The sequence below is a fragment of the Lissotriton vulgaris genome, chromosome 7, assembly GCF_964263255.1.
Source record: "Lissotriton vulgaris chromosome 7, aLisVul1.2, whole genome shotgun sequence".
NCBI lineage: Eukaryota > Metazoa > Chordata > Amphibia > Caudata > Salamandridae > Lissotriton > Lissotriton vulgaris.
In genome coordinates this window covers 1,275,499,905-1,275,525,937 of record NC_141695.1, presented here as the reverse complement: position 1 = coordinate 1,275,525,937, position 26,033 = coordinate 1,275,499,905, and the positions used below count along the sequence as shown (strand labels likewise).

General features: G+C 49.1%; 1 protein-coding gene across 1 annotated transcript in view; it reads right to left on the bottom strand.

Moving 5' to 3' along the window:
• LOC147703391 (uncharacterized) overlaps window positions 1-26,033 on the bottom strand; it is a 9,287,842-nt gene that overhangs the window by 2,455,973 nt on the left and 6,805,836 nt on the right. The window contains exon 27 of the mRNA XM_086931832.1: window positions 1,057-1,703. Within this exon, the coding sequence (XP_086787958.1) occupies window positions 1,057-1,703 (647 nt within the window). The remainder of the gene's footprint in view (window positions 1-1,056; window positions 1,704-26,033) is intronic.

The following is a 26,033-nucleotide window of genomic DNA, read 5'->3' as shown; positions in this document are numbered from 1 at the left end:
TACTACACCCCAGCTAGGCTACATAGGTACCGCCTAGGGGAATCGGACAGGTGCGATAGATGTCATGTCCCTGGGGCGGGTTTTTTGTATGTAGCGTGGGAATGTCCAGGAGTGCACGTATATTGGGAACAGGTGTTTGGCGCCTTGGCACTAATGATTAACGAACGGGTCGAACCCACTCCATTGATGGCCCGGGGTTATGTTAAACCACTGCAGGCAGTGCACCACAAGTATGCTGCCCTTGCTCTATTACTGGCCAAGAGGCGGGTGGCGTGCCGCTGGGGGAGGGGCGAGCACCCAAATTTAAGAACTGGATAGCTGACTTGGTGACTTGCCAGAAACGCCTCACCGTATATGCTGAACTGTTACAGAGCGCCTCTCTTCCCAAGGATATCTGGGCCCCCTTAACGTGTTACCTACTGGCACACCCACAAGACCCAGAACAGGCAAACATAACTACTGCTTAACGCTAACAAAAAGGAGATATAAGTAGTGTAAATGGGCCCAAGAAGGGAAGAAATAATGAATACAACATGTGGGTCCGATCTGTTCATAGCAAGATGTGTCATCAGATATGAGAAGGGAGCCGGACTATTGACGAGCAATGTGGGTCCATTGGAATTCAGAAACTGTTAAGTGTATTACGAGCGGTTGCCTGACCTTTGAAATGTAGTGATAACAGCCATGATCTGTTATAAGTTGTATAAACCTGTTGAGCCTAATAAGACCATGAGTACAGATGTGACCAATATGTACTAAAGACTATATGTAATGATGCCATTGATGATATGTGTTTAATCTGAAAATTCAATAAAAAGAAGTTAAAAAAAAAAAAAGTTGATGCCCAATCCTCTTATATGTACGGTCCGGTAAGAAGTTTCAGGAACATTTGGGAAACAAGAAACATTTGTCAAGACTCAAAAGTAATCCTAAATCTCACATTGATATTCAAAAATATCTACAATTTACTTTGCCCAGGACTATCCATAACCATGACTACCTTTTATTTGGTTGTCTTTTATATTCCCAATAACTTTCAATTTTCTGTCAACTTACCAGTCTTAATGGGGAACACGTGTGGAAGTTTATCCATCCAGGTTTTCCTTAGAATTGGTTGGTCTGTGCTATATAGTGATGAATCAGATTCCTCATCCCAAGCAATTTGGTTAACACTGATCAAAACTAGGCAGGAGCAGAGGTGGAGAAAAACAGCATTGTAGATGAAGAACTGAAGGAAAGTAATCCATGGTTTCTCTGTAGCAATATCAGACCGCCAGTAATTAAAGGCTAAGTGAATACGATAAAGCTGAAGCATATGAGGAATCCGGCAACAGGCAAAGAGCTGGAGGTGTTCATTGGAGTAAAGTTCTCTGTTGTCATATATTAGGCTATATTTCATTAAGGCAAATATCTCCCATGGGAAGCAGCTAATGAGATCGAAGAGGAAGTTTGTATGTAGATAGTGTTTAGCAGTTAGAAAGGGATCTGTAACTAGTTTGCCTCTGTGGTAAAAGGCCACATGGAAATGCAGGTACATGTCAAACCAGCAGACTACCTCTAGCAAATAGCTGACAATCCAAAGTGGGGTATTCAAGTGAAAAAATGCAACTTGGATGGAGCAAATGATGCTGATGACAAAGGCGAGTAAAAGACGTACCATCTCCCAGTACTTGAAGAGACGATTATTCTGCAGAACTGCTTGCCTGTAAACAGGTGACAAACACAAGTTATCAATGTGTGTGCTAGCATAACATCTTAAATACTAACATTTCCTAAAATTACCAACAGCAAAATAAAAACAGTTGCAGAAAACCTTCTCACCTAAGTTCTAATTTAAACAGTCAGCAAATTCAATTAAATTGAGAGTACAAGTGGGAATTTAAGGAAAGACACAATTCTTAATTGGTAAGGAGTGGTTTCATTTTCACCAGAAACTTAATTAAGCATAGAAAATTAGTACTGAACTGCTGAAATCATATGTTGAAGATCGACGTAGGAGAACGACTTTTGGCACTCTGGGACTGATTTAGATTTTGGTGGATCAGGTTTTATCAGTTTCTCTGCCCACTTACTAGGCGGTCCACCCACTCAATTTAGATGGTGGCAGGTCTATGGACAATAGTCCGTCCGAGTGCTGCCATCTCCATCAGAGTTTTACTCCAGCATGAAATGCACCTTAGGCAAAATCGGCTGTCGGAAGGAGTCCAGCCAATATTTCCGCGGGCCAAACATGATGTCCTTTCCCACCAACGTAATTGTGGCAGATAAACCTCCAAACCTGAGTTGGCAGTTTTGAAGGGATATACGGTGAAACTTACCTTTTTTTTTCTTTTTCCACTTCTGTTTCCATCATGAACCCGATCCCCAAGTCCTCGCTTTGCTGCTACTCTTTAACTACAAAGCAAATCAACCCAGTGTCACCAGAATCAAAAGTAAGCTTCTTTTTTACCTGTTTCCTTTTGAGTAGTCTATTTACCTTAGCTCTGGACTTGTGCCTTTTTGCAAATCTCTCTCACAAGCTATATTTTACAGTTGGGCCTGAGCCAGCACGCAAGCGCTGCTCTGGGGATGATCTGTTGTACTTCAGTATGAGAGAGAAGCCCTGCCCACTCCCCCGCCCATATTTTTCATTGGCTTGTGTCCTTTGTAAAGGCTGGCATCTCATTCTTTAATAGGCTTCTTAGTTCCTCCTTAGTACGCCCAAGTCGTCATTTGTATCCTCCCATGGCTACTGGCCCCTTTACTTCAGTACTTACACGGTAAGCACTATATTCTTTATTGAGTTTGCCCTATTTGAGGCAGGACGACATGCTTTGTTTACAGGGCGCTTTCAAATTCAATTTGTCTTTATTCGATCAGAATCAATCATAAAAGACACATATAAGCAGTACAATCTGATATAAAAGAATTAAAATGTCGTGCAAAAATATTTATTTAAAAGAACATATCATTTTAAAATCCCAAATCTATTTAAAACTGGTCATGTTTTAAAAGGGAGACCTCAAAATCAAAGGGTGGTAAGGCAGAATTACACAGGGCTTAATTATTGTCTCCAATATTTAAAGTAAATATTTTGGGGGAGACTTGGGAACGGGAGCCCTGAGTAAAAGAAACGCCTACAGATATAGACGGTCGACGAGAAGCGACCACAAAACATAACCCAAAGGTGGACCAGTACTACATACGAGGGTACGAGGAACCCCAGGTATGCCAGTAGGCACAGAGATGAAGATTTAAATGCCGGCAGTGCCCGGCGGTGTGTGGAGAAAACACCCCCAGCCCTGAAGAAGTTGCTGACGAATTTAGATAGGCAATAAAACATGTTGGCTTCATAGAATACAAAAACGAAGCACAGCGATAGAGTGTTGGTTTTAGTGGGAGTAGATACCCAGCATAGAATAAAGATGTCCGAATAGCTAGGGACTTCTAACTCCATTTTTAATACAGTATCACACTGAGTATCGGCGTTGATACCTGTGGGGGTAGATGCACATCAGTGTTGTAGGGACATACACTATTGAGTTAATTAACATTTTTCCTACTTTCGATTTTGTTTTTTTTCGATGGGAAGGAGCCAATGATGAGAAGTGGAACACACTGACGAGAACCTGTCAGCAGTTCCCTGGTGGTTGCTCCCGTGAGGTACCTTCCCACCATCCACACATTTTTTCTGACTTTTTCTGAACCCTTTTGGATCTAATCTGACCTATCCCTCTCCGCATCCAAACATGGGATTGCACGAGCACTGCTTGAGAGTAGGGACTATAGACACACAGGGAATGACACGCACAGATTGTACGAGGATATTTTAAAGACAGGCACACCTTGTTGTAAACTCCTGAGTGGGTGTAGGGTTAAGTGTAACCACACGAACAAGTCAACAGGAGATGGTTTAAAAGAGATTGCCTAGTGTATAGTAGGACCAGGTTTTGTGAATATGGAGACTTGGGAACACCAACATATAAGCAAACAGGTTACATGCTGCCGCGCAAATTCTTTCTTCTAAGGACCCAAGTCCAGCTCAGGAACTTAGCCATGGCAATGACCATGACTTCAGTAGTTCCGGTTTTTAGAATACGCTGAGCTTTATTGACAAGATCTTGTACCAAGCATTCTACAAACCGGCTTGAGCCATTTCTGTCGAGGGCCCTTGTAAGCAGGGCACACAAACAGGACATGCCATAAAGTCTCATCCTCTGTTAGACAAGTATCACATTTTGTATCCTGGTTATCCCCCCACTTATTAGTGAAAGATTTTAGGGGGAGTGTTCCCACTCTAAATTGGTAGAAGAGTTTTCTATCACCTGGGCATGTGATGATGTCCCAAAAGGCCTCAAACTCATACTCACACTAAAATCTAGAAAGAGGTATGGCCGAGAACCACAAGCAACGGAGGGCAGAGACTATACATAAATCTGGTATTATATAAGGCTTTCAAATCTTTTTTGGACGGGAATAAATTCCCTTCCGGGTCCTCCCACAGGTGAATGAGGCCCATATCTAATAACAATGCCTTAATTTTTAATAACCAAGATATTTTATTTGACTTGTCCGCTTCTCTAGTAAACTTAACAGCTCTTACATAGGGTGCAAGCTCTGAGGTAGTCCAAAGTCTTTACGAATAGGCAAGTGGTCTAAAACCCGCAGCCTCCTCTAAGGAAATACATCCTAAATCTAAAAGTAGGGGCCAAGAAGGCGAAGATTGAGGAAGGCCGGTCAGTGCCCTCAGAAACTTATTCTGGGCTAAGACTAATGGAACTAGATTTTCAACCCCCCAGAGTTCCGCCCCATAAATTATTGAAGCTTTAACCTTCCTTTGGTAAATGGATAGAGCCGGTCCCACTGGTTTGGTTTGAGACAACCGGAATTCTTTTAAGAGGGCCCCTGCTAATTGATTATGCCTTACTACTAATAAATCTAATTGTGGCTTCCAGTTCAAACGTTTGCCCAAAGTAACGCCCAAATATGCAAAGGAGTCAGTTTGTTCCAGGGGCACATCATTAATTTCCACTCTAGCTTTTACTACTTTGTGTTTGTGCAAGACCATGAACTTCGTCTTATCGACGTTAACTACTAGATCATGGTCATTGCAGAACAAGATGAATCGATCAAGGGCACGTTACAGACCAGATTGCGTCTTGGACAAAAGTGTTGTCTGAAAACATTAAAAGCGGAATCCTGGATCCAGCACGAGTAGGTGCGTCCGTGGGATATTCAGTGTTGTATGAGATAACATTATTTATGAACAAAGAGAAAAGGATAGGGGCCAGAACACACCCCTCCCTTGCTCACAGAAAAGCAGTCTGTTAACTCACCCTGCTGACCCCAACGTACTTGGGCGTATGTTAATTCATGTAGTTTTTTTTATAAAAGATAAGATCTCAGCAGGCATCCCTGCTTCCCTCCGGGTATCCCACATCTTAGGGCAGGGGACTAAGTTAAAAGCAGATTTAAGATCTACGAATGCTGCATAGAGTTTCCCATCTGCTAAGACCACTGTGCGACCCATACTTCTGGGGGAACGTTATTACCAGGAGCTGAGCCAGCACTACCATTGCCCCATTTTATTAAGTGCCAGAACAGACACCAATTTTTCCCAATGGTTGCGTCTAGGAGGTCCCTCCATCTATTTTCATCATAGGCCTTCTTTGCCCTAAATTGAGTGGCCTTGTAATCTGCCCTGAATTCCCTTATCTCCTGCGTAGATCTCACCCTTATTGCTTGGGACAATTGTCTGAAAGCTAACCTGCATGCCTCATCACACCATTTTGCGGCTTTATGGATGGGGAGCACATTAGATCTTTTTATATTTTTGAGGAAATAGCTTTTCAGCTTATTAAACAGGGACTCATGGGCTTCTGTAAGGGTTGTAAGGCTAGCCTAGCTGGAGTCAAGAAGGGATAGGGCTACAAGAGACTCTTCAAGAATGGACCTTATCTGTGCCATAGTGCCCTCATCCTCAGTTACCCATGCCCATTTTAGTCTTCGGCAGTCGAGAGACATACCAACATCTGCCGTAGCAATCTCCGTGCCGCCCCTCCCCAGTGGGCGACCCTTAACCTCTAGAGTCAATGACAATGGGTCGTGATCAGTCTCTGGTCTATTTAAAACCTCCATATTCTTTAATCTTGACCACAATTCTAAATTAATAAGAAAGTAGTCAATCCTGCTGCTACTTCTCCAATTATTGAAGGTGGGATTACCATTACCATCCAATTTGGTTCTCCCATTGACAGCCTGGAGCCCACCCTCCATTATCAAACTTTTTAATTGTAATACTGCCTCCATCCATTTATTGATTGGAGGGAGTGTTAAAGACGGAACACCCTAATTTGCATCCTCATCGCTAGTAAGACTAGCGTCTTCTAGACCAAGGAGCTCAAACATACAATTAAAATCCCCTGCAATAACCCAGTTACTTGTCCCTTCCATTGACTTAATAAAATTATCTAGGCTAGAGATGGCCGGTGAGGCTTTCCTTCTGGCCATGCCTATAGCGTAGACATTAACCAGTATAGGAACAGGGTCGTATTTAAAATTAGTTTAAAGAACCTGGATGTCTGGTTTATCAATCCCAAGTTCTTCAACCAGGAGACCCACCTGCTGTCTTACTCAAACCGTTAATCCTCCCGAATTGCACCCCTTAGAGTTTGCAATAGCGGGTTTACCGAAGGCCAAGTAACCTGGTCGAAAAATAGTACTCAAGGACCAGGTCTCCTGAAAGACAATAATATCATAAAACTCCATAATAGTAGACCAATCAGAAGAAGTAGTCTTCTGTAATAAGCCAGCAATGTTCCATGATAACATGCTTAGTGTAGTCGTATCAATACCTTCTCCCGACCTAACGGTATCAGGGCCTCAGAATGCTCAGACCCCCCGGATGTAACCAGCTGAGGGCTTAAGGTGATCAAAGAAGGAGGTGCAGGTCGGCTAGTTTGAGCCTCTGTCACAGGTAAGACTACAGGAGACAGTCAATCGCATGCGTTTAATTGAGACAAGGAAGCAAATCTATTAGCAAGGTTTAGATCAAAGGGGCCACCTATGGGTCTTTGTGGTGCGAGGCTACTTCCGCCTCTTTGCGGAAAAAGGTGATTCGGTCTATAGAAAAAACCCAAAGGCAAAAGAGAAATTTTACTGGATGGACGCCATTGATTTCTACTCCCCAAGTGACCCAATAGGAATCTAAGGACATGGGCGTTATTGAAGTTGGCAACTAGACAGTCAACCCACCCTTCCTTGGTTGAGTGTCCAACCCAGGATGCACGTCTAGCCATAATCATTTGGTTGCAGATATCCCACCCGGTACCCCATCTACCTTCAATTGAGCACTAAGCCAGTGCAAAGTTTTAGCCATTATCTGCTCAGTGGATTCCATTTGCCCCTCTTGTAGAAGCAGTACATTCTTTAGGCCTACCACCAGGGGAGCAGTGGCCGGTGGGAGGTGTAAAATCCTAGAGCCATCACTGCGACCAAAAGAATTATGTACTGGTAGGAGGTCACAATTAGAATACCCATGTTAGACCTGGCACCATTGGCTTGGGCCTCCCTTCCATTTTTTTGCTGTTGCCTCATGTGTTTTTGCTGTTGTTAGCTGCTCAGAGCACTGTGCCACTGCCAACCAGTGCCACAGTGTAAGTGCTCCCTGTGTAAATTGCTATATTGATTGGATTCCATGATTGGCTTATTTGGGTTACTGTCAGACCCTAGTACAGTGCACCAGGAGGCCCCAGGGCTTGTAACTCCAAATGCTGCTTGTGGGCTTGCAGCACCTGCGTGCAGTCTAGTACTGTCATGCTGACTGGGCAAGTGCACCCACTTGCCAGTCCCTAAACCTTCCCTTACCTTCATCTTAGTCACCCCTATGGTAGGCCCAAGGGCAGGGTGCATTGTAAGTATAAGGTAGGACAAGCCCTGATGTGTTGTGGCATGTCCTAATAGTGAATTACAGCCATTTTCGTTTTTCACTATAGCAAGGCCATAGGCCAGAATGGGCTGTTGAAATTATTACATTCTATAATCCTAACAGACTCAGGGAACATGACTCAGGGAACATGGTAGAAATTCTAGTTTAGTATGCTAAAATACATCTTTTAGTAAAGTTTATTTTAATATTCTGTGTTTGCAAATACCACTTTTAGAACATAGGTATTTGCCTAAACATTTCAGCCCGCCTCTGCTAGGATGTGTATCTGCTGTCTGGTTTCTGGGAGTGACAGGGCTGGGGAATTCCAGTAGACAGGCTGGGGCAGCCCGGTGGTGAATAGAGAGATTTACATCCAGATGGGTGGGAGGAGTGCACCAGGACTCTGAATAGGACTGTGCCTTTCCACCTCAATGCTGGCTCCACCTCCTATGGAGCGTCTGATGTCTCTGCCCTGCACACTGAAAGAAAAGTCAGAGTCATGTCAACAAAGTGCTCATGAACTGGACTGGACTAGGCAAAGGCCCCCTGGCCTCAGAGAGCAAAGGATTAGGGGTATAAGTATTGGGACCCTGCTTCCAAGAAATTAGATCCTGCTTTAACAAGAAGAAACCTCTGCCCGAGGAGAAGGAACTGGGAAAGCTGTAAGGAGGAATACTGTCCCTGACCTGGGGTATTGGCCTGCAGTGGTTGCCTTGCTGATGAAGGAGAGGAGAAAGACTTCAAAGACTTTACTATTAACTTGTGCTTAAAGATCTCCAAGGGCCGGTGAGTGAGCTTGCCCTCTGAACAAAGTCCCAGGACCAGTAGACTTCATCCGCCTCGCAATCCACTGCTGGAAAGGCTGTTTTCAGTATTTGCTGAGGCCGGGAGCTGTGTACGCCTCGTACAACCAATTAGTGTCCAGCAACGCACCTTACCCCGTCTGTCCGCCTCAATCAATGCGACCAACGAATCGTAGATCGCACCGTGACTGGCCGACCCCGCCGCGTACAAATGCTTTGCCTCATCGAGTCATCCTGGTTGGTATGACCTGCACGCTGCCGCCGAGTTCAAGGCTGCCGCTCGCATCAGAGAGGGGAGTACGCTCTGTACGTCCGCCTCGCTCCGCAGCCAAGACTGAACGCTGCAGCTCCCACAGTACGGCTCGTACGCAGCATCGTAAGCTGAACGCACCGCATCAAGCACCGCCCGCCTCCATCAACGCGGCTACCCGCTCTATGACTCGCACCGACGACATCACGAGCCGGAGCTCGCACCGTACCTGGAGGACAACGCATCGTGCATCGCTTTAATTTTGCAACGTATCATTCATGCCGGATGCATCAAGTAAAGGTACTGTGTACGACTGGCACACCACCGAGTACGCATCGTACCGAAGCGTCCGCTGCGCTTGCTAGACTCTTTGTGTTATTTTCATTGCCATGAGAGACAAAAAGTACGAATCGCACAGAACTCGAAAACTAAGCATTTTAACAAGAGCTCTTTATTGCTGATAGTATTGTGGATTGTTTTTGTCGTTATTTGGTCTTGTGCTCAGTCTTATATAAAAGCTTACTATTTTTGATATAAAACCTGTGTGGTGTCCATTTTTAGTGTTGTCCCTGAGTTACTGTATGTGGCCACAAATGCTTAACTTACATCGCCTCTGAACTAGCCTTGACTGCTCGCGCCACGCCGCCTAGAGGGTGAGCAGGGGTTATTTTAAGAGGGTAATTCCCTTACCCTGACTAGAGGAGAGGGTCCCTGCTTGTCACAAGTACCTACCTGTGCCAACCAGAGACCCCCAATTCTAACAGCCCATAGGCGGGGTTGGGCTGGTTTCCAGTCCGACAGTTAGAATGATGTTGGTTGGGGTTACTTGGGAATCTGCCCCGAGATCTACTACCCTCCCCCCTTGGGGTACTCTGAATAAGCTGAGCGAATATACTTGACAGGTTTCCTATCTCTCCCTCCTGTCCACCCAGTGGGACAAGGTCATCCTTAGGGACACTGCCCTCCCCACTGTGCCTACAATTTGGGACAAGCGGAGGATTAGATGAAAGCGGTATGACGGGAGGGGATATTTAATTTAATTTAATTTGATACTTGTATACCGCACTACTCACCCGCAAGGGTCTCAAGGCGCTTGTACGAATACCGCTGTGGAACCCATCCTGGCTTTCCCTGTGAGGCGTCCACTCCTGGTCACCCCCAAGGTGGAGGCCAGGCATCCTTAGCGTTGTGGGGGCCGTTGTGGAGATTAAGCAAGCTATTGCCCAGAGTTGCAGAGTGGGACTCCATGATTGGAATAGGCACTGAGGCGAGAATGATCAGGTCCGTGGAATTTTTGAGCCCAAGACCCGCCGAGGCGGGGAATTGAACCCTGGTCCCAGGCTAGACCTCTGCATCAGGGTCTGCCGCTCTAACCATTGAGCCCCACTTCTCCACATTGTGACAATATGTGATTTACAGGGACACACAAAGCATTTGTTACACTTGCGGGTGGCCAATTAATTTCCCCCAAAATGTCCTCAGTGGTAGAAAAATTAGATGCGACACGCATTTCAAAGTTGATTTGTCTTTCCTCTATCAAGGACAGTCTATCAAGGATCGGCGATAAAGATGATGTAAAAAGAACCCCAACTTTAGCCAACAAAACCTCATGGGCGTTGGACAGGGGGACACACAATAAGTCGGCATCCATAACAGCATAAGTAGAGGTTACAGGCAAATAGACTGGTGACAATGGGGGTACTGTCCAGCCATTCCTATTAGTCTTTTGCATTTTAGGGTTTTTCTGCCTTTGATGATCCCCTCTTCCTCTTTGTGGCCGGCTCCGGTGTAGGGACTGTGGTCAAAGTAGATAGTTTAGGTGCTGGCCTTGTGGCAATGAGTGGATATACACCACTGGGCGCTCCTTCTAAGGCTGTCTCCACAGGTATTGGGCTAGTTGGAACCTCCATTATTGATGGATCTTCCGGTCGCGCCTGCGAAGACTGGCTAGTGTCTCTTGTTGGAACAGGGGAGTCAATCACTGTAGCCAAGGGGCGTTCCGGGGAGCGTGCAGATACCAAGCCACCTAACGACGAACGTTTGGTTTGCAGGGGATCTAGGGAGAGTCGTCGCTCAGTCAGAGCAATCTCATGAGCTAAGACAGAGCTGGCTCCAATTTGAAATTGATCCGAGGTCCCAACTACACTTTCCCCAGTCAATGCCGATCTGCCTTTCCCCTCACGAATATTCATTTTGGCGGGGAGCAGAAAAATTGCACAGTTCAGGATTCCCAGGAGGTTTATAACCAAAATATAACGAAAAAGAAAAAAATGAGCAACAACTGACATGGACATTCACGGAGGATAGAGAGGGGGCCCAGCCCGGCCTCCTCCGATCTCTAACGGGCCCAAATGGTACCCGGGAGAGCCTGCGCCCGTCCCACGCTGCGGGAGCCCTTCCGTTGTTTTGAGCGCCAGCTTGGCGCCAAGATGGCTCCACCCGCTAGACCACTCTGCCCCCTGGGACCTTTAGTTCAGTTTAGTCCAGTTTGATTTTCTTTTTTTTTTTTTTTTTTTTATGTAAAACTTTTATTGATATTCATCATCCACGTTACAACAGTACAATTACACAGTATTCATGACAGGAGATAAGAACAGAATGTCACATACTTTTACACAGCTATTCAGCCGACAACCCTCCGGTCCGGCAGCACAGGATGAGGATGATATGGCAGACCATCAGGATGTAAATATCGGAGTCATGAAGTTTTACTTTTAAGGTTCATTTTTGTTTTTGTTCCATTTATGAAAAATCAAATCCAAACCTAACATAGTGGCTCAATAGTAGTGTGTAGACATGAAGCAATATAGAACATAAGATGCTAGTAGAACACGCCGACCCCCAACCCCAGGCCTACCCCCTTCACCCCCCCGCATAGCGTGAGCTGAGTTTCCAACTAGAAGAGTACATTTCTAGTCCTACCCCGCAGTGACCCACAGGTTAAGCAATCATTCCCTCCTCATCTTCTGCGTCCTCGTCTTCATCCTCCTGCAGCGGGTCACACAGGTCCCCTCTGTACCTATTCCAAGCCTCCCACACCTTGTTCCACTTCTTTGGGTTCACTCTGAGTTTGTAGACAGTTCTTTCAGTTATCATCAATTTGTCCATGTTTCTACACCATAGCGCCAAAGTAGGTAGCTCCGCTACCCCCCATCTCTGCGCCACATCACGCTTCGCCACCATTGTTCCAATTGTAACCCATTGCTGTTGTCTGAGGTTAAGATCAGTGCCCTCCCATATATTCAGGAGACAAAGACGCGGTTCGGGTGTGAGGGAGGTATCAAGGGCCTGTGAGATCGTGCACATGACCTGCTGCCAGTATCTGGCAATGAGAGGGCAGCCCCATAGTGTGTGCAATAATGTGCCATCCTCCCCACATTCCCTAAGACAACGAGGGGAGTCAGCCCTGTGCATTTTGTGTAGGGTGGTCCTCGTATAGTACGTTCTGTGTAGTACTTTTAACTGTATGAGCCTGAACCTGGCCGAAACCCCAGCCTCTCTCGGGGACGCCATCGCAGCATTCCAATCCGTCTCATCCATAGCACCCAACTCATCCTCCCATTTTTCTCGCAGTTTCTGTAGGGGGTCTGGGAGATTATTTAGCAATTTACGATATGTGAGCGAGGTGGCTCTTGTTTGCATGTAGTCCGTGAGGAGCCGGTCTTCTAGGGGGGAGGATTCCGGGACTGTAGTTCCCGGTTCCAACACCGCCAGGAGAGCGTGTCTGATTTGGATATATCTGTATGTTTCTGTGGGGCCCAGGGCATATTGTTGTTGAAGTTGCTCGAATGGAACCACCCCTGTGGACGTCCAGAGATCTCCCACCGTAGAGATGCCTATGTTGTCCCACTGGGTGAACCCTTTACTGGTCCTTAGGCAGCCCAGTTTTTTGGTATCCCAAAGCGGGGTAAGCTTCGTGATGGTTCCCTTCCACTGTAGCTTGGTGAGGGCCCTGTACCATAAGGTAACTGTGTGTTTAGTGGGGCCAATCAGGTCCTTAAGGAGACTTGGGTTATAGAGGGGGGCCAGGAGAGTTTGTGTTCCCAGTTGGGCCCTGTCCGCCATGTAAGCCGGGTCAGTGTGTGATGCATGGAGCCACTGGTTGAGTACCTTGAGTTGGGATGCCCAGTAATAAAGCTGCACATTCGGTAGCGCAATTCCACCATCGTACCAGCCGCGGTTAAGTTTGAGGTGAGCTATTCTCGGGGGTCGCTCACCCCAAAGCAGAGTGGTGACAACTGCGGTGATTTTCTGCAAGTAGGAGGGCGGGATCACAGCTGGCGTATTTTCAAAGATGTATAGGAGGCGCGGGAGCGCCATCATTTTAAACAGAGCAGCGCGGCCTAAGAGTGTGAGTGGCAGGGACGACCAGTGTCTCACGTCTGCCTTCAGACGGAGGAGGGGGGGCGTCAGGTTCCGGTCGGTAAAGACGGCCGTATCGCTAGTGACATGGATGCCCAAATATTTGAAGGAGACATCGGTCACCACCAACGGACAGTGTTCAGGGAGGACTGGCCGAGGGCCCTTCAAAACATAAAGGACCGATTTCGTCCAGTTGATTGTGTAGCCAGAGGCCGCACCGTGTTTGTCGTAGAGTGCCAATAAAATCGGAACACTCAGTTCGGGGGCTGACACGTACACCAACATATCATCCGCATACAATGATATTCTATCTTCCCAGGTCTCCGTCCATCTGATGCCCTTCAACAGTGGTGTCGTTCTGAGAACGATCGCAAGGGGTTCAAGGACCAATGCGAACAGCAGCGGGGATAAAGGGCAGCCCTGGCGAGTCCCACGCGCTAAAGAGATCGCTCGGGAGATATGGCCATTGGCCGCCACATGGGCTATTGGGCCTGTGTAGAGTAGTGTCCAGTTTGATTTTCAAACAAACCCACAGCAGTAAAAAATAAATAAACAAGCATTTGCAATGCAATAGGTCTTGCAATTGCGAGATTTTGAGCTATTGGCATTGTAAATGACAATGCCTTGTATCAGTGTTTAAAAACCTGCAGCACAAGTTACTTACCTTCGGTAACAATATATCTGTAAGAAACAGTAGTTAGTATTAGATTCCTTACCTTACAATATCCCCAGGCGTCAGACCGGATCCAGAAAACTTTGCGTAGCAGTACCCCTGCGCGTCGGTAGGCGTCATCTGCGGCTCCACCTCCGCCGTCTGCGTCGTTGGCGCCGGGATGACGTCGCCGGAGTTCTTAGACGCCGCCCTCACGCGCTGACATCAGTTCTTATACAAAGCTATTCCGCTCCAGAAACGCGGAGCCATGATGAAAACCAACACTGGTGCCATGAAACTAGGGCCCTGAAAGGGGATGAACCTTAACCCTAGATATCGGTTCGCAGAACGGGGAAAATGGGTCGGGCGGTTAGGAATCTAATACTAACTACTGTTTCTTACAGATATATTGTTACCGAAGGTAAGTGACTTGTGTATCTGAAAGAAACAGGTTAGTAGTAGATTCCTTACCTTAGAATAGATACCCCAGCAATACCAACCCCGGTGGTGGGTCTGCGAATCAATGATCACACCAGAAAGTCCTGGAGTACGGAATAGCCAAAAAAGTTATCTCTCTGGACTTGGCTGTCCAGGCAGTAGTGTCTTGCGAACGTGTGCAGCGAGGCCCACGTAGCTGCCTGACAGATGTCCTGCAAGGGGACTCCATGACCCAGGGCAGTGGTAGCTGCTGTGGCCCTAGTAGAATGGGCACGTAGCCCCACAGGAGGCTCCTTTTTAGCCAAAGAATAACAAGCCTTGATGCACAGGATGACCCATCGGGAAATGGTCTGTTTGTGCACCACCCGTCCCTTCTTAGTGCCCACTTAACCAACAAAGAGTTGGTCATCCACCCGGAACTGGCGTGTGCGATCCAGATAGTAAGAGAGCACATGTTTTGGGTCCAGACGGTGGAGCCTCTCTTCCTCTTTCGAGGGATGCAAAGGCGAAAAGAAGGTGGGCAAGGTGATGGACTGCCCGATGTATGTGTGTATGTATGTATGTATGTGTGTTCTTATATAGCGCTCGACTTACCCTTGGGCATCTCGGCGCTTGCATTGGGAACCGGTCCTGGCTTTTCCCTGTGAGATAACCATCTCCTCCCACTTCCCTGGCAGCAGATGCTGCCTTTCATCCATGGGCTGACTCAGACAACCTCCTGGGCTCTCCAGCCCCTGTCATCCTCAAACCAGACAGTCAATCCACAAGCAGGCCCATGCACTCTGGGCCAGGCTCACCAGCCAATCACACGCTAGCAACAACCTACACAAATATGCCAACTTCCAAAAGTAGTACTTCTAGACTAGACACAGTCATGCTGCATACATCATATTGCAGCATTCATTCTCACGAGTTCTCTCATACCAAACTCGCCCCTGCACTCCCCACGCATCAGGAACTACCATGGGCATACATATTCCCCATTCATTCCTATGGGAGGGCAGGTCACTCACCATTCATTCACAGAGAGCTCAAGCACTTTACACTGTACCACAGTGAAAAAGTGCACAGAGGCCTAAAATCACCAACACCAGGTTCCATAAATAGGCTAGGAAAACGCAAAAAGTCTAGGGGTGAACCTGCCCAACGGGCCGGGTCCAACATGTGTGTTCTTATATAGCGCTCGACTTACCCTTGGGCATCTCGGCGCTTGCATTGGGAACCGGTCCTGGCTTTTCCCTGTGAGATAATCCGTACTGGGCATCCCCAAGGTGAAAGCCAGGCATTCCGCCGTGGGGGGCCGTAGTAGAGATTAAGCAAGCTATTGCCCAGAATTGCAGAGTGTGAACCCGTGATTCGAGTAGGCACCGAAGTGAGAATTATCGAGCCCGTGGACACTTCGGCTCAGACCCTGCCGCGTCGGGAATTGAACCCTGGTCCCGGGTCTGACCGCTGCTTCAGGGTATGCCTCCTCTAACCAGTGAGCGACACTTCTCCACTAAAGGAGAAGTGGAAGAAGAAGATGTGGAAGGCTGTTACTACCTTGGGCAGGAAAGAAGGTCGCGTCCGCAACACAACCTTATCCGGATGGACAGAAAAGAAAGGAGGTTTAGAAGAAAGGGCCTGGAGCTCACTCACTCTCCTGGCAGAGGTGATGGCAACCAGGAATGCAGTCTTAAGGGTAAGAAGACGAAGAGGACAGTTGTGAAGTGGCTCAAAGTGAGCGCACATCAGATAAGTCAGATCAAGGTTCAAGTCCCACTGAGGCATCACGAAAGGAACAGGAGGGCACATATAAGTGATGCCTTTCACAAACTATTTACAACTGGGGACTTGAACAAAGAGGGCGGATCAGGTAGCCTTAAGAAGGCAGAAATGGCAGAGAGGTAGTCCTTGATAGTGCCCAGAACAGAGCCCTGCTGGGCAAGAGAAAGAAGAATGAGGAGAACCTCAGAAAGAGGCGCAGAGAGTGGATCCACAGCCTTGCTGTGCACCATGCCACAAATTTGTTCCACCTGCAGGCGTATACCGATTTTGTGGAGGGACGACGGGCTGCCAGAATAACATCACAGACTTCAGGAGGCAAGTCAAATGGCCTCAACTGTCGCCGCTCAATCTCCGCGCATGGATGTGGAGGCTGGACAGGTTCGGGTGGAGGACCGTCCGCTGCTGCGACAGAAGGTCCTACTGAAGAGGCAGACGAATCAGGGGATCGACTGACATGCTGAGTAGCTCGGGATACAAGTATCTTCGTGCCCCGTCCGGAGCCACAAGGATGACTTGGGCCCTGTCGCGCCTGATCTTCTTCAGCACTCTGGGCAGAAGTGTTATAGGCAGAAAGGCGTACAACAGACCACAACTCCACTCGCGACTAATAGCATCGCCGAGCGAGTGCCACCTTGGGAATTCCAACACGCAGAACTGATGACATTGCGCGTTCTTTTCTGTGTCGAATAGATCTAACCAAGTCTCTCCCCACTGCTGAAAGAGACCTTACGCCACGTCCGAGTTCAGACGCCATTCGTGATCCATCATGCACCGACAGCTGAGTTTGTCCGCCCTGGCGTTCAGGGAACCTGCCAGGTGTTGAACCACCAGGGTCACAACCTGATGTTCCTGCCACTGCCAGAGGCGCAGAGCCTCCAGGCATAGGATCCACGACCCCACCCCGCCCTGTTTGTTGGAGTACCACATGGCGATGGTGTTGTCCGTGAAGGGACACATCCTTTACAACGCAACTCTTACCACGCAGTGCCTTTACGACGCAACTTTTACAACGCAAACCATTACAACGCATTGCGCTGGGGGGTGCTCTAGGATAGGGAATACGTTTAATTTACTATCCAACACCTTCTCTAGTGTCCACGGGAACTGGAGTTGGAATAGTAAATTAAACTATTCACTATCCATCACCCCAAAGCGCTATGCGTTGTAAAGGTTTTCGTTGTAAAAACCGCGTTGTAAAGGCATGCGTGGTAAAAGCATGCCTTGTAACGTCATACATCCGTCCGTGAACACCTGCACTACACTCCCCCGGACAGAGGTGAGGAATGCCTTCAGTGCAAGCTGGATCGACCGCAGCTCCAGAAGGTTGATATGGAGCCGGGACTCAGCCAGAGACTAGAGTCATTAGATCTCCGCCTCTCCCATGTGGCCCCCTTAGGCCTGAAGGGACACGTCCGTCACAACTACGTGCTCCGGTTGGGGTAGGGAGAGGGATCTGCCGCTGACCCAATCGCAGTCCGTGAGCCACCACTGCAACTGTCTTGCAGTGCCCTCCGAGACCAAGACATGGTCAGACAAGTTGCCTTGATGCTGGGCCCACTGAAACTTCAGGTCCCACTGCAGAGCCCGCATCCGCCACCGGGCGTGATGCACCAGAAGGATGCAGGAGGCCATCCGCCCCAGAAGCCGCAGCGTCAACCTGACCGAGACTCTGGATAACGGCTGAAAGATCGGAATCAGAGCCGCAATTTCCGAACCCGCTGTTCGGGAGGATAAACCCGAAACTGCGCAGAGTCTAGAACCGCTCCGATGAAGAGTAGCTTCTGAGAGGGGCACAGGTGTGACTCGGCACATTGATGGAGAACCCCAGCAGGTGCCGGAAGTCGGCCGTAGTCTGGAGGTGGCTGACGACTGTCTGGGGCGAGCCCATCTTCAACAACCAGTCGTCGAGGTAGGGGAAGACTGAAACCCCAAACCTGCGCAGATGAGCTGCGACCACCACCATCACTTTCGTGAACACCCGTGGGGCGCTGGTAAGGCTGAAGGGGAGCACGGTAAATTGAAAGTGCTCGTGGCCTACTGTGAACCGCAGGTAACGCCGGTGGGCCGGCAGGACGGGGATGTGAAAATAGGCGTCCTGCAAGTCCAACACTACCATCCAGTCTCCCGGGTCCAGGGCAGCTAAGACCTGAGCCAGAGTCAGCATCTTGAACTTCTCCTTCCAGAAGAAGCTGTTGATGTTCCGCAGGTCCAAGATAGGGCGTAGGCCCCCCTTGCCCTTCTTGGGAACCAGAAAGTAGTGAGAGTAACAACCACACCCTACTTCTGGCCCAGGAACGTGTTCGATGGCCCCCTTGTCCAAGAGGGCCGCAACTTCCTCTTGCAGAAGTTTCAAGTGATCCCCCAACACGCGGTCGTTCTGCGGTGGCATGGCTGGAGGGGTCGCCTCGAAGGAGAGGGAGTAGCCCCTTCGGACGATTTGCAGCACCCACCTGTCCGATGTGATGGAGCGCCAGTGGAGGAGGTGTTGGTGAACCCTGCCCCCCACTGCTGTCAAATGGGCTTGAAAGCTCGGACTAGGAAGGCTTTGAGGCGGATGCTGTGGGGGTGGATGTGGACTGGCCGCGCTGGTGTCCCCTGTTGCCGCCGCAACGGTAACCACGCCCGCCGCCGTGCTGAATGGTAATCTGCGGCCCGTGGCTGGCAGGACATGTGGGGGCACCCCTTCTGTGGCCACCAAAGGAACGCTGGGCAGAAGTTTGCTGGCGCGGGCTGACAGGCCCAAGGACTTGCCCGTAGCCCTGGAGTCCTTAAAGCGTTCCAACGCACTATTTGCCTTGCCAACGAAGAGGTGGCTGCCATCGAACGGCATGTCTATAAGGGTGTTCTGGACATCGGCCGTGAAATTGGTGGACCTCAGCCAGGCGTGGCGGCAAACCACCACAGACTTGAAAATCGCTCTCCCCAGCAAGTCCGTGGTATCCAGTCCACATCGTATGGAATACCGCGCTGCAACTCGTCCTCCGCGAAGGCCTGAGCGATTTTCACCCGGGCTCCCTCCGGGCACTCAGGCAGCACGGCCGCACCTCATCCCACAGGGAGTGGGTGTAACGGCCCAAGAGGCACACAGTGTTGACCGACCACAACCCCAAACTACGGGAGGAGAACATCTTCTTGCCGAATTGTTCATACCTCTTGGATTCCCGATCCGGAGGAGCGGTCAGGAATGTGGATTGGGAAGTAGAGGCCTGGATAACCAGGCTCTTGGGGGTGGGGTGGGTGGAGAGGAAACTAGGTTCGCCCGAGCAGGGCGGTGGCGCCTAGCGACGTTCCTATCTACAGGAGGACCTGTAGTGGGCCTGGACCAAGTGCCCAACAGGAGGTCCGTGAGAGCCTCCTTAAACGGCAGTAGAGGCTCTGGGGAGCTTACCTGCGGTTTAAGGGCCTCTGTGAGGATGTTAGACCTCACCATTATGACGGGGAGCTCAAGAGCCAAGGCTTTGGCTACCCTCATCACCACCACACTATAAGTAGCCCCTTCCTCCGTAGCCACGGTCGGAGGGGAAGAAAAACCAGTGTCTGGGGAGGTGTCCAGGCCACTGGCCTCCCCTAGTTCCTGTGTCCAGTCTGGAATGGCTGGTACTCACGTGCCAGAGGGTCCTCATCCCCCTCCCAGCCTCCCTCGTCGTCCATCTCCTGATATTCAGGGGTAAAGGATGGACCCAGATCTTCGAAGAAATCCTCTTCGGCCGCCGCCGAATGCGGCGTCGAGCGATGCCGCTCCGGCGTCGGATCCGGACCGAGGATTGGGCAAGGGACGGCGTTGTATGAGGATGGCGCTGGGGGTGACACCCTACTGGTCGACGCCGGCGGAGTCGTAAGGTTGACCTGGGCGACCCAGAACCGGATCCAGTGGGGCCGTGCGGCGTCGGGACGGAAGTCATGATGGCACCGGGGCCGAAGCACCCGGCCCGCTTGGGCTCCCAGTCAGGGCTGCGTGGCCCGAAGGCGCTGCGGATCCCGACTGAGGAATGAGCAACCACATGGCCATGAGGAAGGCCTTGATCTCCTCCGGTGTCGCGTTCTGCCCAGGGACCGGCGGGTATAGAGCAGGCCGCGACGCCTACAAAGCCGTGTGGGCGGTGTCACCCGACCCCCCGGCCGCATCGCGCGAGGGTCGGGGGAGTCAGAAGAGCGATGTCGCCTCTTCAACTTCTTGTGTCTCTTACCTGAGGCCTTGGAGCACGACGAGGGGTGTCGACATGCCGAGCTGTGATGACTTCTGACCTGCGACCGGTCCCTCGACCTCTTTCCGGACCGGGACCTCGAACTGCGCGGGGCAGACTGCTAGAGCTCGAGGCGCTTACTGGATCGCTCCCGCCTAGCCTTCGACGTCAAGGTCTGGCAGTCGGGGCTCGACTTGTCATTGTGGTCGGGCCCCAGGCAATGTGGGCACCGGCGATGGAGGTCGGTAACCGACATGAATTGGTTGCAGTCGGCACAGGGCTTGAACCCGGGCATCCCTACCGGCACCGATGGAGTCGTTTGACTCGAAACGGATCCAAAAAGGATCGAAAAAGCTTAGTCAAAAAGTGACTAAAGGGTACTACTTTCTCCGGACCTGCGCTTGCTGGCGCGGGAAAAAGAACTGATGTCAACGCGCTAGGGCGGCATCTAAGTACTCCGGTGACGTCATCCCAGCGCCAATGACGCCGAAAACGGACACGGAGCTGCAGACGACACCTACCGACGCGCAGGGGTACTGCTACGCTAAATTTTCCGGATCCAGTCTGATGCCTGGGGATATTCTAAGGTAAAGAATCTAATACTAACCTGTTTCTTTCAGATATAATAAAATACACTGTCATTAACAAAGTTAATAGCTCGAAAGCTCGCAATTGCAAGACCTAATGCATTGCAAATGCTTGTTATCTCTGAAATGCTCGAGGTTTGCTACATTCTGATGCCTTGCCATTCTCCAAGTGCTATAAGCTCCTTCTTTCAAGACCATGGCAATGCAATAGAATAACACTTGAACTTTAACAATCAACTTTGCACTATTCTCACAGTTTCTCTCTCACTGTATGATGCTTAACACACATACTATATGCCTGTCCATAACAAGGAAAAGTCTGTAGACCTAATACTGATTTTCAGCACACGCTAACCACCACTGACCTTTCTTCCTCTGACTGTGTCACGATGAACATATCAGTATATTAGTCTCCATGTATTCTACTCCTCCCTCAACAGTGGGTGGCAGACATTCTTGTCTAAAAGGAACTCTCCCAACTCCTACACTCAAATATGTTGAACCGTACTGCCCCTCTACCAACCCGTTTAATCAGTAAATCACAAAATCTCTTGTAAAATCTCCGCCATGCTTTTCTATTCAATATGCTGGCAACGAGCACCTTTACACATGGACTAAAAACAAAGCATCGCCGAGTGGAGTTCAATATACTGTGGCGGGTGTCCCTCTCAATTGCCCCCACTCCAGCACTCATTGTGTTCAACGAGCCATGTGCATACGGAGAGCGTGTGAAAACACAGACCAGTTCCCTAAAAATTCTCGACTTCGCAAAACAATACCAAGCTCTTGCCGTTTTGAAAAGGCTGATCGAGACCCAGGGGGTTAATTTTGAGACATTTAGTTTTCGATGGAATTACACTGTGCTTTCCAGGGTCAGCCCAGGTCCTAACACTGATGGGTGACACAGTCCCAGCGAAGGTTTGGTGAAAGTTGCACGAGACAAAGCTAATGCAGTCCATCGGCAATTTTAGAAGCATTTATTCGGGATATATATCCAATTTTAACCATATTTTCGAAAGTAATTTTTTATTTATGATTAAAAACGCACTTGCCTCAAAGGGCGATTAAAATCATCCTTGAAGTTTTGGTCCTAAATGTTTTATTGGATTTAGAAAATATTTTGTAGAGATTGCAGCTAAGTGCAACACATTTGCATACTCTGAAATCAAATATTAAGAATTCAAAACCTCGAAAGGAATCCTTTTAATCAGTGCACATTACAGCAGCAAATCACCACAACTGAGTAGGGGCCAAGTATTGCTATGCAAAATAATAGAAAGAATGAGTGGCGTGCTTTTGTTTACCAGGTGAATGGATATGTCAATTGAACGAATTAAGCACTTTGCAGATAAACACGTTTCAACAGTTTCCAAGCACAATATTTGAGACAGACCCTACCTCCATCGCCCACTCCAAAAAAGCAGAAGCCAGAGAGAATCGTCAAATAGAGTCAACTGCATTTGAGTAGGCGCAGTAAGCCCCAGCCCCGGGGCCCGGTTCACTGAACTTGCTACACACCATTGATAGCTATATCCACGGCATTGGCAGCGGCCACGGATCCCACCTTACCAATAACTGCCCGATGTAAATGTAAATTGATACTTGTATAGCACACTACTCACCCGCAAGGGTCTCAAGGCGCTTGTACGAATACCGCTGTGGAACCCATCCTGGCTTTCCCTGTGAGGCGTCCACTCCTGGGCACCCCCAAGGTGGAGGCCAGGCATCCTTAGCGTTGTGGGGGCCGTTGTGGAGATTAAGCAAGCTATTGCCCAGAGTTGCAGAGTGGGACTCCATGATTGGAATAGGCACCAAGGCGAGAATTATCAGGTCCGTGGAATTTTGAGCCCAAGACCCGCCGAGGCGGGGAATTGAACCCCTAGTCCCGGGCCAGACCTCTGTATCAGGGTCTGCCGCTCCAACCATTGAGCCACACTTCTCCGATAACTATATTATAACGCTACCTTTCTTACACAGGGTGCACAGGCTTTGTGAAGATTTGGTTTAAAACTTGTGTATGTGAAATATCTTCCATTAATGGTATAACACAACAGTTCTCTGAATCAAAGCGAGAAATCAGAACAATTAGGAACGAAAATGAAACTTTTAGGGAAATACATGGTAATTTGGCACGTGTAATGCTATTAACGTTTAGATGAAAACAACAGGCAAGGAGCTCTTGTGCACGCCACTGCACATGGCAAGAGAACTGGAATGGATATATGTTTACGTCAAAGAAACTATGGAACGTATTTATTTCTAAAACCAAGAGCCTTTATTTTAGGAGGATTTGGACCTAACAGCAGTTAAGACCTGCAAGCCTAGTGCCCACAGCGGTCGACCTTAAAGCTTGGAGCCGGTTCGAGTCAAGACAGGGACGCTCCACATCTGTGATTCTGGGCAAATCACTGTATATGTGTGTAACAGAATGAATTTATCAGTCTGCAACGCACGTGGTGCTCATGTATAGAAAGCGCTTTGATACCTGCCGGTCGAATTAGCGATGTATAAAACTTGCCAAAAATAGCAAGGAGGAAGGGAGAAAACAGCTCCGCTTCCATTAGAAGATTCTTTAACTAGACCATCCCGTTCTTCTTTTGAGCTTTGATCGAAATGTCATGATGTTATATTTGCAATCTCAGTCTTAAGCTGGAGTCTTAAACAAAGTGAAGTGTTTGTTTCCCAGCTATGCGTGTCTGTTCATCGCGCCTCTGTACGCGCACTCCGCCTTGGAGAAAGGCACTTTAAACAACAAGCTTATAGCTCTGGTCTTGTTGGTCTAAATCTATTTGTGCTTGGTTCTGAGGACTGTAATGAGGAAGAGAGCTTTCTTAAGATTAATTATTGTAGAGTTCTTTTTTACCTCATCATGGGCTCCTCTCCTGCCTCTGCCAGGTGTGATGCCTGTCAAACTTTGACCTCAAGAACGTCTGATTGGTTTGGTATTACCGGCTGTTATGTGGTAGGGTTAACCTTTCATAAAGAGAAAGGAGTTAAAAGAAAAGCATTTTTTTTAATTGTGAGCCACGGAAGTGCCCGTCTCGGGGGTGCCTTCACTCTCATGACGGAGACCAGTGACATAAAAGATGAAGGCTAGATGGATTATTACATCGGATCCAACGTGTCGCAAATGCATCCTCTATTTGCACTCTATGACAAAACACGGCGAGTTTAGAAGAGGGCGCTTAAGACATGCGGCAGCGGCACCTACGCAGCCGCTTGCATATTCTATAGAAGCCATTCGCTAGGTCTCCAGTCCTTTGTCAGAATGGCAGCTGGCCATTGCAAGGCCTTCAATATTCCGTTACACTTCTTGGAAACGGATATATAAATAAAATCCCTGAACGCTGGTCAAGGAGAAGTTATTTTGCAGAACACTTAGCCCATTCCACCCCAACAGAAAATAAACACTCGCGCCTCCCGCAGTGGGGGGAGAGGAGGGGTACGAACGTGATTCACTCGCGGGAGCGATAATTGCTGCCAGATTTTGGCGCTCGCGTGACTCTCCTGACGTGCATGCGTTGCCATTGAAGGCAATGGAACGCGTACACGTGCTTGGCTGAAAAGCCAAAGTGACGGGAAAAGGTCTTTTTGCCTTTGCAACGCATGCGCGTTGCGAAGGTGAGACCTAAAAACCTGGTAGAAGTTGGCATCTTCACTCGTGCACAATCAATTTGCCGAGGTTTCACCGACGTTACCGGTCCCTCAGTCCTCAAGATGTCCTCCAGAAGTAGCACAGCGTCACACCAACAGCCCACAGGGGAACCGCAGTAACTGGGCCAGAGCAGGGAGTGGAACCGGACCTCCAAGGCACCAGCACCAGCCTCTCGAGCAGCACAGCCCCTCCAGGGAGAATCAGGAGAGGCTGCAACAAAACAAGCCAAAACAGACAGCGGACTCCAGCACAGCTGCGGCCTCGCAGCTCCAACCACCACCAAGGCTCTGAGGCTCCAAGCATCCGAAGGAGAGCAATGGCCGTAGAGTCGGAAAAGCAAGAGCGAGGAACGCCGAGCTGAGGCTCACACCACCATCAGACCGCCAACAGCCCACTTTCATTTTCAGAGCTGCCGGGGCACTCGCGACCTCTTGTTCTGTGTTTCTTTTCTTTTTCTTGTGGTGCGAGGGGGCGTGTATTCCTCTCAAGGGAGCGTAGTTTTCATCGCCCCTCCCCGGCCTTGAGTGTTTGATATTATCTCCTCGTCCTGTCTTCCCGTCCCTTTCCTTACAAGTGAGGAGCTAGTCTGCTCCACAGAAACCTATTACCTAGCCAAGCTTTTCGCACCTCCCCCAATATGGCACCACCATCAGGTGACCATAAAGGGGGAAGTGCGTCATAGTAACATCCTGTTCTTTTTTTCTGTGGAGCAGACTAGCTGCTCACCGTGTGCTCTGTTTCTGCGGGTCCTCCGGGAGTTTCGGTTGGACAGGGAGGAGGTTCTTCTGATTGTGCCAGGGTGGTCTCTTCAGTCTTGTTTTTCCCCTGTATCCTTCTCCTCTGGGGGCTCCTCTTCATGGTGTTGCTTCCCTGTGCAGCCTCTGCCTGGGGTTTTGGAACTTGTGAGGCTGAGTTTGTTGGGTCAGAGTTGCTGGGTTGAGGTTGCCCAGTATATCCTGTTGTCACAACGCCCTTCTCACCTTGAGGTCCTATGACCGTCATTGGAAGTACTTCTCCTCCTGGTGTTCTGGAAAGGGTCTCTCTTCTTCCTCCTGTGAGGCTGTAAGGGTGTTGGCCTTCTTGTGGGTTGGTTTCATCATGGGACTCGCTGTTTTCTCCCTGCGTGTGCAGTTTGCTGCCTTTCTTGCTTTTCAGGGTTCCTGTGTCCTCTGTCTCCTTGTTGGTGGCTCGCCTGTTGAGAGCTTTTTTGCTTCAGCGTCCTGTGTCTCACTCTCCTGTGCCTGCCTGGGATCTTCCCCTTGTTCTCCAGACCTTGACGGGTCCCCCCTTTGGACCTTTTGTCTCGGTGGCCCTTATGTTCCTTTCTGCCGAGGTTCTTTCCTGGTGGCCATTGCTTCTGGGCGAAGGGTTGGTGAGATTGGTGCCCTGGTGGCTTCTCCCCCTTTTTTGCGTTTTTGAGCTGACAGTG